The sequence below is a fragment of the Melospiza melodia genome, unplaced genomic scaffold (assembly GCF_035770615.1).
Source record: "Melospiza melodia melodia isolate bMelMel2 unplaced genomic scaffold, bMelMel2.pri scaffold_61, whole genome shotgun sequence".
Lineage (NCBI taxonomy): Eukaryota > Metazoa > Chordata > Aves > Passeriformes > Passerellidae > Melospiza > Melospiza melodia.
The window spans coordinates 3,447,068-3,463,313 of record NW_026948800.1 but is presented as its reverse complement, the minus strand read 5'-3'; the positions used below and the strand labels follow the sequence as shown (position 1 = coordinate 3,463,313).

The following is a 16,246-nucleotide window of genomic DNA, read 5'->3' as shown; positions in this document are numbered from 1 at the left end:
AGGTGGGAGTTGGAGCCAAGGAGCTGAAAGCTGCAGGTGCAGCCTGGGCTGGAGGGAGCTCAGATTTGCACAAGGCTGCTCTGAGTGCCAGAGCTTGGATGGGGGAAATGGTGGAGTGGGAGTAGGGACAGAGTCTGATTGATTGTCAGCCATGGAGGGTCTTGATTTCCATATCTATTCCAATTGTATGAGGAGGTACTTGGATTCAGTGTGAATTGGAGACTGCAAAGATCGATTTATGAACAGGAAAAAATCCTATACAGGATGTAAAAAATATTTTCTCACTGTATTTTTAAATATAATGCATTCACTTTGAACACACTACTGAAATCTGTCAAATTACCCGCAAAAGATTTGAACACTTAAATCGAATTTTCCCCTCAGGCTTGGCTTGTTAAGGTGTTCTGAATGTTAATGAGCCCAGGGACACTGAATTCCTGCACTGAGGAGCTGAAGGCTGAACAAGGCTCTGCAGCAGGAAAATTCAGCAGCAGCCTCCAAGTTGCTGAGGATGTCAGCAGCCCCCACTCTCCTTGTCTGCCCATTCCCCCATCCCTGCCCAGAGACCGTGGGGCAGACAAGGAGAGCATCCCTGGGGTGGGGCAGCACAACTCAGAGGCACCAGCAGCTCCAGCTGGGCAATGGAGTGTGGAATGTGGCTGGGAAAGTCCTGCCTGGGCTGTGCCAAGCAGGACACACAAGCCCTGACTCCCATGCCCCAAACAATTCTCTCAAGGAGAAATTTAAAATTAATTACAGTTCTTTGCGTTCTTGAGTTGGACTCACTGGAGAAATACCAACAAAAGATTCTTAGGAGCTCAAAACAACAAAACAGCTTTTACTGGAAAATTTAGAATAACAGAGAAACATTGGGAAAAGGTTTAATATGACATTCAATCAACACAAAACACTTCTCAAAGCTTTAACTTGGCCCCTTTACCTTCACAAACTCTTAGCTTGATCAATTTTAAGTTACTCAAAATTGGCAAGAAGAGGAAATTCGAAGAAGGAAAAGAAAACACAGAAAGAGAGAAAGTAATACAAGAAAATACAGAGCAGCACACACATAGCTACCAACTCCTGGATTCCAGCAGTGTTCAGATGGAAATTCCAAGAGGAGGGAGGGTCAAGATGTGTGCTTGCCTTGTGGTCAGCCTCAAATACCCCTTGGTTTTCCTGGGCCCTTCCCCCAGGTGAGACTTGGGCTCATTTGGTCCCTCAGGAGCTGGGCTGGGGCTGCAGAGGTGGCTGTGGAGCATTGCCTGTGCTGTGCCAGGGACTGGCAGACACTGCTGGGCTGGGACAGAGGCGCAGGTTTGCTCAGCACCAGAGACACCTCTCCCTTGCTTGTCCCCATCTGTCATCCCTGCCACTTGTGTTCTGCTGTACCTGGAATGTGGGGACATTTTCCCAGGCCTGTCCCTCAGATGTATCTATTTAAAGTATGAGGAACTTCAGTTTCACTACCTTTTGAGTCCCTGAGAATTTCTTTGGCACAGTCTGTGGGACTCAGTCTGATGCAAAGAGCACCAAAGACCCAGAGGGTCATTAAAGTCCCTGTGCTGTGTCTGTGCTGCTGAACTGGGCCGGGCTCCTGGCCCAGAGGCAGCTCCTGGCAAGGGCAGCGTTGCAGAGGGAAAGCTCTGGCCAGGAGCAGCTCCTGTGCACAGCCCAGCAGGGCTGGGGCACTGCCAGGGCCCCTCAGGGACAGCAGCAGGGCACAGACAGAGCTCACAGGGGCTCAGCACTGGCAGGGGCTGTGGGATGGTCCCGACACAGCAGCACCTCTGTGGCTGTGTCACAGAGGCACAGAGCAGCTGTGATGTCAGCAAGGGGCTGTGTGACAGCACAAAGTGGGCTGGGTGAGGTCACAGATTGGGCTATGACATCACAGAGTTTGTTGTGTGAGGTCATTGAGCAGCTATAGCATCGTAGAGTGGACTGTTTGACACCACAGAGCGGGCTGTGAGACCATGGCATGGCTGTATGACATCATAGAGCTGGTTGTGAGGTCAGAGTGTGTCCTGTGATATTACACAGTGGCAGTATCACTTCACAGACAGGGTTTGTGACATCACTGAGGGGATTGTGACAGCACAGAGCTGCCTGTGATGTCATAGAGTAGGGTATGAGGCCATAGAGCAAATTCTGCCATCACCGAGTGTTGAACTGGGGCATCAGAGAGTGGGTTGTGACATCACTGGGTGACTGAGAAATGTCATAGAGCAGGAGGTGACATCACAGTACAGATTGTGAAATCATAGGGTGACTCTGTAACATCACAGAGACTTCTGTGACATCACAGAGCAGCTGTATCACATCAGAGGGTGGCATCTCAGAGTTGGCTCTGTGACATCACAGGGGCTGTGTGACATCACAGCAGGTTGCATGACATAACAGGAGGGTGTGACATAACAGGAAGGCTGTGTGAAATCACAGGAGGCTGTGTGACATCACAGGATGCTCTGTGACATCACAGGGCCTGTGTGAGGTCCTTGGGGAGGTCACTCTGTCCCGGCCCCCCTCACAGTTCCCCCCAGAGCAGTCCAACCCTGCTCGTGCACAGCAGGATCCCCTGTCCCCCCGGGTCCCCCCGCCCCCGGCCCCACAGCCTCCTCCAGAGGATGTTCCACGAGATTGACCCCAGAGCCTGACACGGGGATGGGGGCCAGGGCCCTGGGGGTGGCACAGGGGGACAGGGACCTCCTGGCAGCATCCCCATGTCCCCCAGGGCCAGAGCCTGGGCCAGGGCTCCTTCACTCTGATACAAAAAAGGGCTTCAGAGCCCTGAAAAGTCCCTGGCGAGGGATCAGCAAAAAACAGGTTTAATATTAAGGGACAGCAGCACAAAGTTCCTTGGCAAGAGTCACTCTGCTCCTGACTGGACTTCTAGGACACCAAGGAAACAAAGCAACAACAAAACCAAACCAAATCCTGGCAATCAAACCAGAAATGAACAGAGAACTGTCCCTGTGGTGTGTGACACAAGGGCAGTGAGGGCAAGGATAAAAGGAATACCTCCTAAAAACTTAAGAGAGCTCAAACTTAACAGGACTTAACCTTGACTGATACTGTAAACTTCACAATTGTGCAAAAGAACAGCACTTAACAGTATTTAACCTAACTTCTAACCTATGACTTTGACATTTAACAGAGGAATAACATTTAAAAGTATTCAACTCTGCTTATAACTTATATTAAACAACTTAACAAAAGAACAACTCTTCACAGCAATTACCTTAGCTTACACTTTTTGACTTAACCTTACTTACAGGCATGACTGACTCATCTATCCAAATCCCTCAGAGAGCAACATTTCTGCCACATTTCCCCAGCACAGGCACTCCTGTGTGCACACAGACAGAAGGAGTCAGTGCAAGACACCTGTGAGCAATTCCCCTGAGGGCAGGAAATGCTCACTGGATTTGACTAAATCCAGTGCCAAAAGTGGATCCTTTGGCATCTCCCCAGGAGACAAAGGGTTGAGCCTGGAGGAGTGGGCGGATTGGCCAAGGCTCCATCATTATTCAGGATCCCCGAGTGCAGCAAACAGGAGAATTCCCAGCTGGGAGAGGCCCCACTCAGAGGGAGTCGCTGGCCCAGGAGAGCTCCAAGGGCTCCTTTTGGAGCGCTGTTTGCCGGGCCCCAAGGAAGGGGCTGCAGTCCCAGCAATGGCTCATCCTGGTCACACTTGGCACCAACAGCTTTCTTTGGCAGTGTGAGAACAGGGATGTTGTGCCACTGAGGGAACAGAAACAGTTCCCAGGGCTGCTGCTTAAGGAACCAGGAGCTGGTTGGGCAGCAGCAGTGCCTGGAGCAGACAGTGTTTGTGATGAGCTGCAGAGGAGCTGAGCCCAGGGGCTGGTGGCCAAGGCCAAGGCCCAAGGAGCATTTCTCAGCTGGCAGGGCAGCCTGAGAAAGGGAGGGGGGAATGCAGCAGCACAGGGCCCATGGAACCAAGAGACCATTGTGACACTATGGGGCCTCATGGAATCATGGAGAGCACTGTGATATTGCTGGGCCTCATGGAACCAAGGGGACTGTACTGACACTGTGTGGCTGCAAGGAATGCAGGGATCATTGTGACACTGTGAGGCCTCATCAAACCAAGGGTCCATTGTGACACCGCGGGGCCTCATGGAACTGTGGAGAACATTATGACGATTTGAGGTGTCATGGAACCAAGGGGCCATTGTGACACTGTGGGGCCCCTTGAGACACAGGGGCCAATATGGCACTGTGGGGCCTTGTAAGACCAAGGCACCATTGTGACACTGTGGGGCCATGCAGCACCAAGGGACCTTTGTGACACTGTAGGGACTCATGGAATCATAGAGAGCCCTGTGACATTGCGGGGCCTCATGGAACCAAGGGGACCATTGTGACACTTTGGAGTGTCATGGAACCAAGGGATCATTGTGACACTGTGACACCCCATGGATTCAAAGGTCAATTGTAACATTGCAAGGCCTCATAGAATCATGGAGAGACCATTATGATACTTCACAGCCTCATGGAACTAAGGAGACCATTGTGACACTGTGAGGCCTCATGGAACCAGTGAGAACATATTGGCCCTAGAGGTCCCCACAGAACCAGGAGGAACATTGTGATCCTGTGGGGCCTTTTGAAACCAAGAGGCCTTTGTGACACTGCAGGGCTGCAAGGAACCAAAGGTCCATTGTGACGTTGCAGGGCCTCATGTCATCAGTGGTCCATTGTGACACTGGGGAACTACAGGAGACCAATGTGACACTGCAGGGCTGCATGGAAACAAAGCTCCAGAGTGACACAGAGGGGTCTCCTGTCGTCAATGGTCCATTGTGACACTGAGGAGCCACAAGAGTCCACTGTGACACTGCAAATCCCCAGGGTCCAAAGGTCCATTGTGACATTGCAGGGTTCATGGAATAGAGGAGTCACGTGATATTGTCGGGCCTGAGGAACCACAGAGACCATTGTGACACTGCAAGGCCTCATGGAACCAAGGCACCCTTGTGATACTTCAGGGCCCCATAAAACCAAGGGAACACAGAACATGTCTGGCTGGCTTGGCCTCCTGGGGGCCACCTGACTGGTCCAGCTGACCTTGGCATGTTGAGGGTTTTTTCTCATCTGCTGCTGAAAGTCTGGGGCCCCATGCTTTCCTATGGAACTCTCCTTCTCCTCCAGGCACCTATGGCCAGAATTGGGATTTCACTGCCCACATTCCTTCTATCCAGGGATTGTTCCCATAGGAATATTGCCAGGACAAGACTGGCTGGCAATGGTTTCAGATGACTCACCTCCCATCTGTTCCCAAAACATTGGGGAAGGCTCCATTCCTCCTTCCTATGGGAAAGAACTGTCCTGCCTCTCCAGGTGCCCATGACCGAGATTGCGGTTCCACCTCCAAAGTTCCCTAAATCCTAAGACTGCTCCCAGACAAAATCTGCCATTACTGACAAGTCTGGCTGGACTTGGCCTAGTGAGGCTCTCCAAACACTGGGAGTCTCTGCTTTCCCTCCTGTGCAAAAGAACTGTCCTTCTCATCCAGGTGCCCATGGCCAGAATTTGGGTTCCACCTCCAACATTCCCTATTGTGACAGACTGGAGGAGATTGTTGGCTCGAAACATTTCATGTGTGGGGGGAAGGAAGGGAGCAGGTCCAGCTTTGTCCTGCCCTGGAACCCCAGCACTGCCCTGCCCTAGAACCCCAATCCCCCCAGAGCCTCTGTCCCAGCCCAGCAGTGGCTGCCAGTCCCTGGCACAGCACAGGCAATGCTCCACAGCCACCTCTGCAGCCCCAGCCCAGCTCCTGAGGGACCAAATGAGCCCAAGTCCCACCTGGGGGAAGGGCCCATGAAAACCAAGGGATATTGAAGGCTGACCACAAGGCAAGCACACATCTTGACCCTCCCTCCTCTTGGAATTTCCATCTGAACACTGCTGGAATCCAGGAGTTGGTAGCCGCGTGTGTGCTCCTCTGTATCTTTTTTGCCTTGCTCTCTTTCTGTGTCATCTTCTTCTGTTTCTGTGCTCCTGCAAATTTTGATTAACATTAAATTGAACAGGCTTTGAGTTTGTGAAGTTGAATGGGCCAAGGTATTGCTTTCACAAGTGGTTTTTGTTGATTGAATGTCTGTTGCAGTTTGACATGAGAAGAATTTTTAAAAGTAGTACAAAACTTTTTGTGTAACTGACAATCTGTTAAACCACTGAGATACTGAACACGCCTCTGTGAAACACATATGTTAAAGATTAAAAAACCCAGGAACCTCCTCTTTCTTTTCCAGTCAACAAAGAAGAAGTGGGCCCTCGCCCTGGCCCCCATCTCAACCAAACCAAACCAAACCAAACCAAACCAAACCAAACCAAACCAAACCAAACCAAACCAAACCAAGCAACCCTGCCATGGGCTGAGCCCCTTCCCCCCTCCCCAGACTGCCCCCCTCCATTGGCCCTATTCTAACCAAACCAAACCCCAACAACTCTTAAACAGGAAAACAAAAGAGGCTACAAAACCCCAACCAGAACAAAGCTGGCCACAGCAGTTAAAATCTTACCATCAAGTCCCCTCCCCCAACACAATTAAAACTAAAAACTCCTACAACCGACAACCCATACAAAATAACCCTACAACTAATATTAAACACAATAAAAAGCCCCAAACTAGTCATAAAAGCAATCCTAATACAACTCAACCACAACTTCCCCCACAAGTTATCGGTGGGTCAGGTGTAAATCCTTTCAATACTTCAATCCTCCCTCAACTAAAAAAAATAAAAATAAATATAAAAAAAGAAAAACATAAAACCATAAAAGTCAGTAAAAAGTTAAATCCCTCCCCCAAAAAAGAAGAAAAAATACCTTAATCTTAAAACTAAAATCGTCTTATAAACTATAAAGAAAAACTCTTTTTCTTTATAACACATAAAACTATAAAAAAAATTCAAATTAATCAAAATATTTCAAATTATTCAAAGAAAAACCTGCATGTTAAATAAATAAATGTTAAAATAACTGTAATTTTACAAAAAGTTTAAACAGGGGGGAAAAAAGTAATCCAGTGTCCCCAAAAGAAGATCTCCATTGTCAGATATAAAAGTAATTTTAAAAGAAAATAATAAAAAATTTTACCTTTAAAAAACTCATCTTCAAAACAATACCCCTTAAGTTGACATGACCCATCAACAAGCTGTAAAAAAGCTTGTAGCAATAAAAACAGCATCACAATAACAAAGATCCCCAGACAACTGTTATCCATGACAAAACTAAGAACAAAAAACAACCTATTTTTGTAAAAAAATCTCCATAACCTTAACAAGAAAAACTTCTCCCCACAGTAAACTAAAAAAGTCAATTCTAGAAATAGTGAACTGACTAGAAATTTCTGGTTTACTTTCTTTAAATTTTTAGTAAAATGAAGAAGATGAAAAGAAAAAAAAAGTATTCTAAAAAATTTATTTTAATTCTTACTACCTTTTATTTAATTTTACTTTTAATAAATTTTTATTTATACCCATTTAAAATTTTAAGCCCACTATACCTTTCTTGTAGTCCTATCTCACAACAAGATAAATACATAAATAACTAACCAGCACTAAAACACAACATACTCATCAGTACATTAATTAAGAAATCTCAAGATTAGAAAGATCTATAATTAACAAACAAAAAGCACTACAGTGTCATAAAAAAAATTTTGCCAAAGTTTCTCTGATTTTCCAAAGTTGCCAGTAAAGCCTGTTTTGTTGTTTTGAGTTCCTGAGAATCTCCAGTTCGTATATCTCTAGGGAGTCCAACTCACAGTACACAAGCAATTGTAATTCCTTTTAAATATCACCTTGAGAGAGTTGTTTGGTGTTTAGGGGTCAGGGCTTGTCTGTCCTGCTTGGCACAGCCCAGGCAGGGCTTTCCCAGCCACATTCCACACTCCATTTCCCAGCTGGAGCCGCTGGTGCCTCTGAGTTGTGCTGCCCCAGCCCCAGGGACGCTCTCCTTGTCTGCCCATTCCCCCACGGTCTCTGGGCAGGGATGGCCTCAGTGGGGGCTGCTGACATCCTCAGCACCTTGGAGGCTGCTGCTGAATTTTCCTGCTGCAGAGGCTTGTTCAGCCTTCAGCTCTTGAGTGCAGGAATTTAGTGTCCCCGGGCTCATTAGCATTCAGAACACAAGCCAAGCCTCTGGGGATAATTTGATTTTAATTTCCAAATCTTGATTAGACAGATTTCAGAGGCCTGTTCAATGTGAATACACTATATTTAAAAAGAGAGCAAGAAAATTTTTTTTAGGTCCTGTAATTTTTTTATTGTTAATTCACTGATATGTGCAATCTCCAATTCACACTGAATCCAAGTACCTCCTCATACAATTGGAATAGATATAAAAATCAAGACCCTTCATGGCTGACAGTCAATCAGACTCTGTCCCTACTCCCACCCCACCATTTCCCCCATCCAAGCCCGGGCACTCAGAGCAGCCTTGTGCAAATCTGAGCTCCCTCCAGCCCAGGCTGCGCCTGCAGCTTTCAGCTCCTTGGCTCCAACTCCCACCTGCTTTCCTTGGAGAAGGAGCTGCCCGAGACACAGAGGGATGTTCATTTACTGCCAGCCAACAAAGCCAAGGGAAGGCTCAGCTCCATCAAATGCAAAAATCATTCTTCTCCCTGGCTCTGCCCTGTCCCTGATCCCCACAGCCTGTCCTGTTTCCTTCACTCTTCCTTTTCCAGGGAATTTCTGGGACAAGGGAGCTCTGTTCTGGATAGGGAGGGATGTCCAAGTGCCACCATTGGAGAGGGAACCACAACTCATCAGGTTTGTGTCTTTTGAGGGATCAGGAACTGGTGAGACTCAGAGGCACACAAAGTTTCTCTTCATGGCCAACAGACCACAGTTGAACAGGACACAATTTAATAACAATCACCCTCTTTCCTGAGCTATGTACAATGTCCTAGCAGTGTCTGATTAGTGCACCATCCACAGGTGATTTCCATATTAAAAGGAATTTTGGACAAATGGGGCTGTGTGATAGATATAAACACAATTAAGTTCTTGTATCAGGATGCTCGCCCTGGAATGGGGGAAAAACAGCTCCAACAATTCCTGATTTGCAAAGCTGTCAGTGGTGGAAGGAGAAGGGAGTCAGGCTGCTTTTGGTATTGAGGAAATGCTGAAACCAGCCTGACTCATTTCATCTGCTCATGCCCTGGCTGATCTCTCCTCTTTCCCCTTCCACCCATCAGCTTTTGTCTCCCCCCAGCCCCCTGTGAAGAACCTGGCTCTGTGTTCTCCATCCCCTGGCACTACCAGGCTGGGGTGAGGAGCCCGTCAGCCTTCCCTGCTCCAGGCTGGACCAGCCCAGCTCCCTCAGCCTCTGCTCACAGCCCAAGGGCTGCAGCCCCACCTTGGAGGCCCTTCCCAGACCCTGCTCCAGCTGCCAGACATCTTTCCTGCCCTGGGCAACCCAACCCAGGCCACAATGATCTGGATAATCCTTGTCCTTGATGTCCTGGTCACACAGCCCTGGCCCCTTGTCCCCTGACAGGCTCTGGGGTGGATCCTGTGGAACATCCTTTGGTGGAGGCTGTGGCTCCAGGTGGGCCGGGGGGATCCCGGGGGACAGGGACCCTGCTGGGCATGAACAGCATTGGAGTTGTTGGGAGAAACTGTGAGGGGGAGCTGGGGCAGTGTGACCAACCCAGTGACCTGACACAGTCCTGCTGGGATGTCACACAGCCCTGCTGGGATGTCACAGCCTCCTCTGTGATGTCAGACCTCTGCCCTGTGATGTCACAGCCAACTCTGTGATGTCATAGTCTGCCCTGTGATGTCAGACCTCTGCTCTGTGATGTCACAGCCCATTGCCTAATGTCACACAGCTGGTCTCTGATGTCACAGCCAACTTTGTGATGTCATAGTTGAACCTGTGATGTCAGACCTCTGCCCTGTGATGTCACAGTTGGCTCTCTGATGTCACAGAGGCAGTTCATGATGCCATTGCTTTTCCATGACCTCACATAAGCCGCTCTGTGATGTCATAGCGCCCTCTGTGACCTCATGTTACCAGATGATCAATTGTCTCCAGCAGCTGAGGTGACACCTGGACCTTGTTCTCCAATACCCCAGGCCTATGGAAACCACACAATGCCCATTGTGTGAGAAGGGGAACTGGAAGTTCAGCAGCCTCAGTGTCCTTCCAGCTCAGCCAGGCCCACTGGAACATTGGGGCCCACGAGCACCAGGGACCACCAGAGAGACCCCCCAGGACAGAACAACACATGGGTTAAGGAGAGGGGCAATATGTTAATGATTTTGGGAAATTATTATTAAATGTGTGTTTAGTCAGGGAAAATCAATGCATATGCGTGCAAAATACAGGAAATAAATAGAACTTTCCTGTACTCAGCATGCACGGCTTTGGGAGGAGCTATCCCCCTTGCATTTAGCTGAATAAAGAATGCTGCTTCTTTATGCTACATTGGGATTAAGGAATTTTCTGTTTTACCAAAATTTTGGTAACATTTTTACTGCCACGGAAAGCTCTGTCTGCTGCTGCTCACAAACAGAGAAGGGTTGGTGGCAGATTTGGGGCTCGCAGGCTGCCTGGGGCACAGTGACCATGAAATAATCAAGTTTTCCATTTTCTGTGAGAGAAGGAGGGGCAGCAATAAAATTTCTGCACTTTAATTAGGAAGGGCAGACTCTGGCCTATTTAGGATGCAGATTTGGGGAGTACCAAATCAGGTCCTGATTTTTTGAAGGGAAATAGCCCTTAAAAACAAAGAGGTCCAAGAAGGATGGACACATTTCAAGAAAGTAATCTTAAGGGGGAAAGAACAGCCTGTCCCAGTGTGGCAAAAGATGAGCTGGTGAGGAAAATGACTGGCCATGTGGGAATCCTTAAAATCAGAGGGTTTTTGGAAAGCTGCAAAAAGCAGGCCACTGAGACAGCAGAATTGTGATTTGAGCTAAGCAGTAGCCATGAGATAGGTCAGCAGGAAAATTATGTAAAAAGTAGAAAACTAAGGAGAAATAGAACAATGAACTGTGTATTAACGCTTGTCTAGAATAACTCCCTAAGCTACAAAGAAGTTAATCTAGCAAGATATTAGGAAGTTTGAAGATTAATAATGGAGCTCTATGCATTGTGTTTTAAGGGTTACATGCAGGTATTGTATTCAAAATAAGCAAGCATTGTTTTAACCAAAGATACTTGTGCTTAAAGTGATTGGCTAGAACTGCTGTCAATATGCTTTTACTTTGTGTGATTGGTAAAAAAACTTTTAAAATAAGTTGTAACATTAAGTTCTTTGTCTACTGCCTGTGGACTGATGGCATCTTCCCATTGCCATAACCATGTAATGAGACTGATGCTGAAAAATAAAACAGCTCAAGGAAAGTTCCTAGCTGTCCCATCCTATTTGTGAATTGTAAATAGCCCCTGGCCAGCAATATGGCCTGGCTGCCCATGGAACTTTTTTGGGAACTCAGGGGAAAAAGGACCAGCAACTGAGTAAGTCTTTAAGAATGTCCTTACATTATGCAGAAAGAAAAGCTGAGAGATGAAAGCTCAATTAGAGCTTAACCTGGCCACCTCTGTAAAAAAAAAGAATATTAAATTGTTTTTATTAAAAAAAATATAGCAAAAGTAGGGAGAGGAAGAACCTCTACTCTTTTTTTGATGCAGTGGAGAATATAGTAACCAAAGATAAGGAAATGGCTAAGTTACTGAACACAGTGTCTGTCTCAATTTTCCATATAAAGACAGGTTGCCCTCAGGACAAGAGTTCTCCTGAGCTGGTAAATGGGCACAGGGAGCAAAACAGCCCCCTGTAATCCAGGAGGAAGCACCTGGTGACCTGGTGAGCTACTCAGGTGCTCACAGGTGTATGGGATCAGATGGGATCCATCCCAGGGGGATGAGGGAGCTGTGAATGAGCTCTCCAAGCTGCTCTCCATCATTCACCATCAGTGCTGGCTCACCAGGGAGGTCCCAGAGCACTGGAGGTGCCAATGTGAGCCCATGCCCAAGAAGGGCTGGAAGGAGGAGCTGGGGAACTCCAGGCCTGTCAGCCTGACCTGGGTGCCCAGCAAGGTTATGGAACAGATCACCCTGAGTGCCATCACAGGGCACCCACAGGATGGCCGAGGGGTCAGAGCCAGCCAGCGTGGATTTCAATGTCTGCATTGATGATCTGCATGAGGGGACTGAGTCCATCATCAGCAAATTTGCAGATGACACCAAGCTGGGTGTGAGAGTTGATCTACTGGAGGGTAGGAGAGCTCTGCAAAGAGCCCTGGACAGGCTGGATCCAGGGCCCAAATCGAACACAGTGAGGTTGAACAAGACCAAGTGCTGACTCCTGCACTTTGGCCACAACAACCCTTGCAGTGCTACAGGCTGGGACAGAGTGGCTGGACAGCAGCCAGGCAGAAAGGGACCTGCAGGGACTGATGGACAGCAGGCTGGGCATGAGGCAGCAGTGTGCCCAGGTGGGCAAGAAGGCCAATGGCTCCTGGCCTGGATCAGGAATGGTGTGGCCAGCAGGAGCAGGGCAGGGATTCTTCCCCTGTGCTCAGCACTGGTTGGGCAGCACCTCAAGGGCTGTGTCCAGTTCTGGGCCCACTGGAGTGGGCAATGGGAAGAAATTTGTAGCAGGAAGAATAAAGAAAACAAGGATGAAGCCAAGGAAACGCTCAGGGCAGTTTGGGGGTGGCTTCCAGGCAGCCCTGGTTCTGAGCAACAGCGTCTGCAGTGGGACAGGAAACTCCCAGCTGATGGGAACAAACTTTCTGGCTCACTGCAGACGCCAGGACAAAGCTGAGTGGTTTCCCTGGTGTCCCCCAGCCCTTCCTGGCCCCAGGGGCTGATGGCATTTGTGCTCCCTCAGGTTCATGTCCCCACACCAACAGCATGGGGGTGCTCCTGCCTGCTGTGTGCAATGCAAACAGGGGCTGCTGAGCCAGTGCTGCCGTGTCTGTGCCTGCAAGGATGGGGCACCTGTGTGAGCTGGAGGAGAGGCCAGGGCTGCAGAGGGGGATTGTTGTTGGCAGCTCCATCAGGATGCTCTGGGACGCTGCCCTGGGCTGTCCAGCGCACTGGGGATGGATCAGCCCCTGCTCTGCTGCTCCTTCCCATCTCCCCCAGGGCCCTTGCAGAGCCCCAGCCATGCTGTTTGCCCCCAGCCTGCCCACGGCCAGCCTGGGGCTGCTCACGGGGGTTTTCTGTGCTGAGCATTGGCCTGGCCGTGTTCTTGAGAGAGCCTGGGCAAGGAGCCTGGAGCCCCCAGGGCCTGGCCTGAGACGTCAGCACTGCCCCAGCAGTGCCCATGGCCTGTCCCTGCTGCAGCCCCGGCACTGCCACCCCCAGAACTGTGCCCGGCCCTGAGAGCACTCAGGCCCTAAAGCAACACCAGGGCCACCAGGGCAGCGGGGCAGGGCCATGGCAGCAGCACTGGCAACACCAAGTGCTGCTGCTGCTGGGCACAGATGCTGGGCCAGCATTGATCTGCCCCAGCTCTGCACAGAGACATTGCTGCTGCAGCTCCAGAGAAGGCAGCAAGAGGGGCATCTCTGGTGAAAACTCTGCTGGGAGATCCTTCATTTCCTTTCAAGTCACCCAGAGCGTGGCCCATCATTGACACAGTCTGGGGCTACAGGGAATTTGGAGAGAAACACAATGAGAAATGGTACAAGGAATGACATTTCTTTGTGGACAATATGAAAAAAAGTGAAACAAAGAAACACATCGTCCAAAATTAAACAAACAAGTAGTATGAAAGATGATATTTATTGCAAATGATTGACAAGAGTTTTACAGCCGTTTATTGTTTCTGGAACCATCCAGTCATCAGTCTCCACACTGCAGCCTTGAGCTCCTGGTTTCTCCGGCTGTAGATGAGGGGGTTAAGGGCTGGAGGCACCACTGAGTACAGAACTGACAGGGCCAGATCCAGGGATGGGGAGGACATGGAGGAGGGCTTCAGGTGAGCAAACACAGCAGTGCTGAGGAACAGAGAGACCACGGCCAGGTGAGGGAGGCAGGTGGAAAAGGCTTTGTGCCGTCCATGCTCAGAGGGGATCCTCAGCACAGCCCTGAAAACCTGCACATAGGAGAAAACAGTGAACGCAAAACAGCAAAGTGCTAAACAGGAACTAACTGCAATGTGCACAAGTTCTCTGTAGTTTGAACGTGAGCAGGAGAGCTTGAGGATGTGTGGGATTTCACAGAAGAACTGGCCCAGGGCATTGCCATGGCACAGGGGCAGGGAAAATGTATTGGCTGTGTGCATGAGAGCATTGAGAAAGCCACCGGCCCAGGCAGCTGCTGCCATGTGGGCACAAGCTCTGCTGCCCAGGAGGGTCCCGTAGTGCAGGGGTTTGCAGATGGACACATAGCGGTCATAGCACATGATGGTCAGAAGGTAAAAATCTGCTGAAATGAAAAACATAAAGAAAAAGACTTGGGCAGCACATCCTTTGTAGGAGATGTCCCTGGTGTCCCAGAGGGAATTGTGTGTGGCTTTGGGGACAGTGGTGCAGATGGAGTCCAGGTCGCTGAGGGCCAGGTTGAGCAGGAAGAAGAACATGGGCGTGTGCAGGTGGCGGCTGCAGGCTACGGCGCTGATGATGAGGCCGTTGCCCAGGAGGGCAGCCAGGGAGATGCCCAGCAAGAGGCAGAAGTGCAGGAGCTGCAGGTGCCGTGTGTCTGCCAATGCCAGCAGGAGGAAGTGGCTGATGGAGCTGCTGTTGGACATTTGCTGAGGCTGCACATGGGGAACTGTTCATGGAGAAAGGACAGTGAAAGTCAGGAGAGGCTGCCTGGAGCCACACCTGGGCCATTCCCTGCAGACTGTCCCACTGGGACTCACCCACCCTTGTTCCTGCTCTGGGAAATCCTTCACCCAGGTCCCTGCCTGAGCTCCAGTTGTGCTGGCTGAGTGTGCCAGGAGCAGCCAGGTCTGTGCGAGGGGCCTTTCAAGGAGCCATCCCTGTCCCTGTGCCCTGGGTTTGTGGCCATGTGGCAGAGGGGCAAGGCTGGATATTCAGGATTTGTCCGGGAAATCACTCCTAATGCTGAGAGGCTTGGTAGCATCTGCACTCCCAGTTCTAATGGAAATAGATGGCAGAAGTTGGTTTTAGGAATTGTTTTCCTATATACACATCATTCCTGGGTCTCTGAGGTCAGAAATCCCCAACATTTCTGCTGCACTCAGAGTTTGCCACTGAGAGATGTGGGAGGCAAAGATTCCCTGCGGCTGAGGGAAGGTGAGGGGCTGGATGGGCTTGTTCCCAGCTGCTCTGGCTTTGCACCTTTGGCTGCAATCAGAGCACAATCACACTCTCGGGTCAGCCTGGGATAAACCAGACCCTGCCCAGAGCAGAGGGATCCCTGAATGTCTCACCCTCTCTAAAGGTCTCTGAGCAAGCTCTCAGCACCCCCTTCTGCCAAGGACACTCACAGCTCCCTTGGCAAACCCAACAGCATTTCCTCAGCTCTGGCAGCTCTGCCCTTCCCTGTGGGACAATCAGGGAACTCCCAGAGGCTCTGGCACAGATTTGCACCCAGGAGGGCAGCTCAGAGCTTGGAAGGGCACAGCAAGGAGATCCCTGGCTGTGCCCATGATGGGATCTCAGGGAGGGGGCTCAGCTCATTCCCCTTTCCCATGGACTGCTTTGCCCACAGCCCCACAGGTGCCAGGGAAGCTCGGACACCCCATTCCCATGGACAGCCCTGCCTGGCAAGAATGCCAAGGGCAGTGCCTGACTCAGCTGCTGCAAATCCCAGAGCCTCTCTGAGAGCAGCAGATAACAGCGACAATATCAGGGCAGTGCAGAACCAAGAGAAGATGTTGTGGTGCGGTGCCTGAGAGGGCAGGACAGAGACAGTCAGACACTCAGGACAGTGTTCCTGTGCCCAGCTGTGCCCGGCACCTCCCACACACCAACAGTGCCCTCATCCTACCCCCAGCACTGCTCTCTTCAGCCCCCTCTCCTTCCCTGAGCATCTCCCTGGGCCTGGACATGCCCTCCTGAGAGGAGCCTTGTCCCTGCCAGCGCTCACAGAGCCCATCTGGGGCCCTACAGAAACCTGCCTGTGTGCAGGGCCCGGGCTGGGGCAGGCTCTGTGTGCAGCTGGGCAAGGGCAGCTCAGGAGAGCCCTGCTGGGCCCTGCAGAGGTGATGCTGCTGCTGAGGAGTGGCTGAGGGCCCTTTGGGAGGCTCCCAGCAGAGAGACTGACCTGCTTAATTTACAGTTCTGCAGTC

At 50.2% G+C, this 16,246-nt stretch overlaps 1 protein-coding gene across 1 annotated transcript; it reads right to left on the bottom strand.

Moving 5' to 3' along the window:
- Positions 1 to 13,804: 13,804 nt before the first annotated feature.
- Positions 13,805 to 14,737, bottom strand: LOC134413923 (olfactory receptor 14I1-like). Its single transcript, XM_063147943.1, has one exon. The coding sequence runs from the start codon at positions 14,735 to 14,737 to the stop codon at positions 13,805 to 13,807; it is 933 nt and encodes a 310-aa protein (XP_063004013.1).
- Between the last annotated feature and the right edge of the window lie 1,509 nt (positions 14,738 to 16,246).

Coding starts and splice junctions, on each gene's coding strand:
- LOC134413923 (XM_063147943.1), bottom strand. CDS start 14,737: ATGTCCAACAGCAGCTCCATCAGCCACTTCCTCCTGCTGGCATTGGCA.